Here is a 1,397-nt window from a genome sequence, read left to right as displayed (position 1 = left end):
CGGCGGGGGAGATGGCGGCGGACAAGGCGGCGGGTGAGTGCGAGGGGAGCCGCCGGGGCCCGCCGTGTCCGCCTCGGGCCTGGGCCGCCTGCTGCGGAGGGATACCACTCCCGTTGGGGGGCGGCGAGTGCCGGTGCGTCCCGGGCGGAAGAAGAAACGGCTACTTGTTATTTGTGCTGTTTCCTTCCGCCGAGGAAGTAGTCCCCCCTCGGCGGCAGGACTGTCGGCGGCCGGTGTAGCCGGTGTGAGGCGCCGACGAGGCCCCTCGCCGGTGGGCCTGTGTCCTGGCGGGTCGAGATTGGGCCGTGTGGGGACGGAGCTCTCCGTGCCCTCTGCGAGGCGAGCTGAGCTGCTGCACCCTCCTGGCCTGGAAGGGCTCGGTGGGGAGGGAGTTATGGGCGTATTGGCGGGGACGGGTGTCTCCTAGAGCTGAATACCCTCTACAGAAGTTGAGCTTCGGGGTTAATTTGTTAAACCGAGGCATTCGGAAGGTGCTGGGGAAATGTGTTGCTACTTAACCTCTGGAGTTCGGTCTGATTCCCTCTGACTTGCTGCTTTGGTTTCAGTGGATCAGTCTTTCCTAAACCTGTGCCTGAAAAGACAATAGAGAGAAATCACTGAGATTAAAAAATAAATCATCCTCTGATAAACACTCTATAATCTCAAATACGGTTGCCGTGTAACTCATTAGCATTGATAAGCTACTGGCTTGTCCATCTCCCTTCATGCAAGAAGTCCTCTTTTCTGCAAAGTCCCTTCTCTCAGATGGCAACTCAGTGGGGATGGGGAAGAGGGTGCAGTGGAGGAAGGCCAGAGGGATCTGCTTGTGATTTTTTTTTTTTTCAGTTGGTTTTATGTGGTGGGTGCGTTATTTAAAATCACTTTAAGCATTTTTTTCTCTGGATACCAAGTATGAAACTCCTCAGTATCTGAAAAAGATTGTGAGGAAAAATTAGTGTACTGTACTGAATGATGTGTACTAAACTATCCTGTATTTATAAGCACTGTAAGCATCTCATTCAAGGAAAAAAAATTGCCATTAACTTTTTCATGTTCTTGTTATTGTTGTTCTCAGAAGTATTGAAGGAACTTTTCAGTTTGTACTTTCTTAAAAGCATATGCCCAAATAAATCCAAAACATGGCAAGATATTCTACATACCGTACTTGTTCATAGTAGTTAGTTAGAAATAACTTTCCACTGAGAGGTGTTTGCTTTTTACTATATAGCACTGAAGTCTGTTATGTTTATACTAGTAGTGCAGTGCTTCATAGAAAAATGTAGTCTTGGTACCACAAACTGTCATTATCTTTTGAAGGCTGAATGCTCCGTCTGGTCTTCATACCTTTCAAAATGCTTTTGGAGCAAGAGTCATGTGATAGATTCCTCCCCTTCCAA

The 1,397-nt window shown here is 48.5% G+C and overlaps 1 protein-coding gene across 1 annotated transcript in view; it reads left to right on the top strand.

The window, feature by feature from the left end:
• Positions 1-6: 6 nt before the first annotated feature.
• Positions 7-1,397, top strand: part of CNOT10 (CCR4-NOT transcription complex subunit 10) — a 38,531-nt gene continuing 37,140 nt past the window's right edge. Inside the window, exon 1 of the mRNA XM_026843703.1 lies at positions 7-33. Within this exon, the coding sequence (XP_026699504.1) occupies positions 12-33 (22 nt within the window). The 5' untranslated portion in view covers positions 7-11. The remainder of the gene's footprint in view (positions 34-1,397) is intronic.

The sequence above is a fragment of the Athene cunicularia genome (assembly GCF_003259725.1).
Source record: "Athene cunicularia isolate RWA chromosome 2 unlocalized genomic scaffold, athCun1 chr2_part1, whole genome shotgun sequence".
NCBI lineage: Eukaryota > Metazoa > Chordata > Aves > Strigiformes > Strigidae > Athene > Athene cunicularia.
Note: the sequence above shows the minus strand (reverse complement) of the source record. Positions and strands in the feature narration are given on the sequence as shown.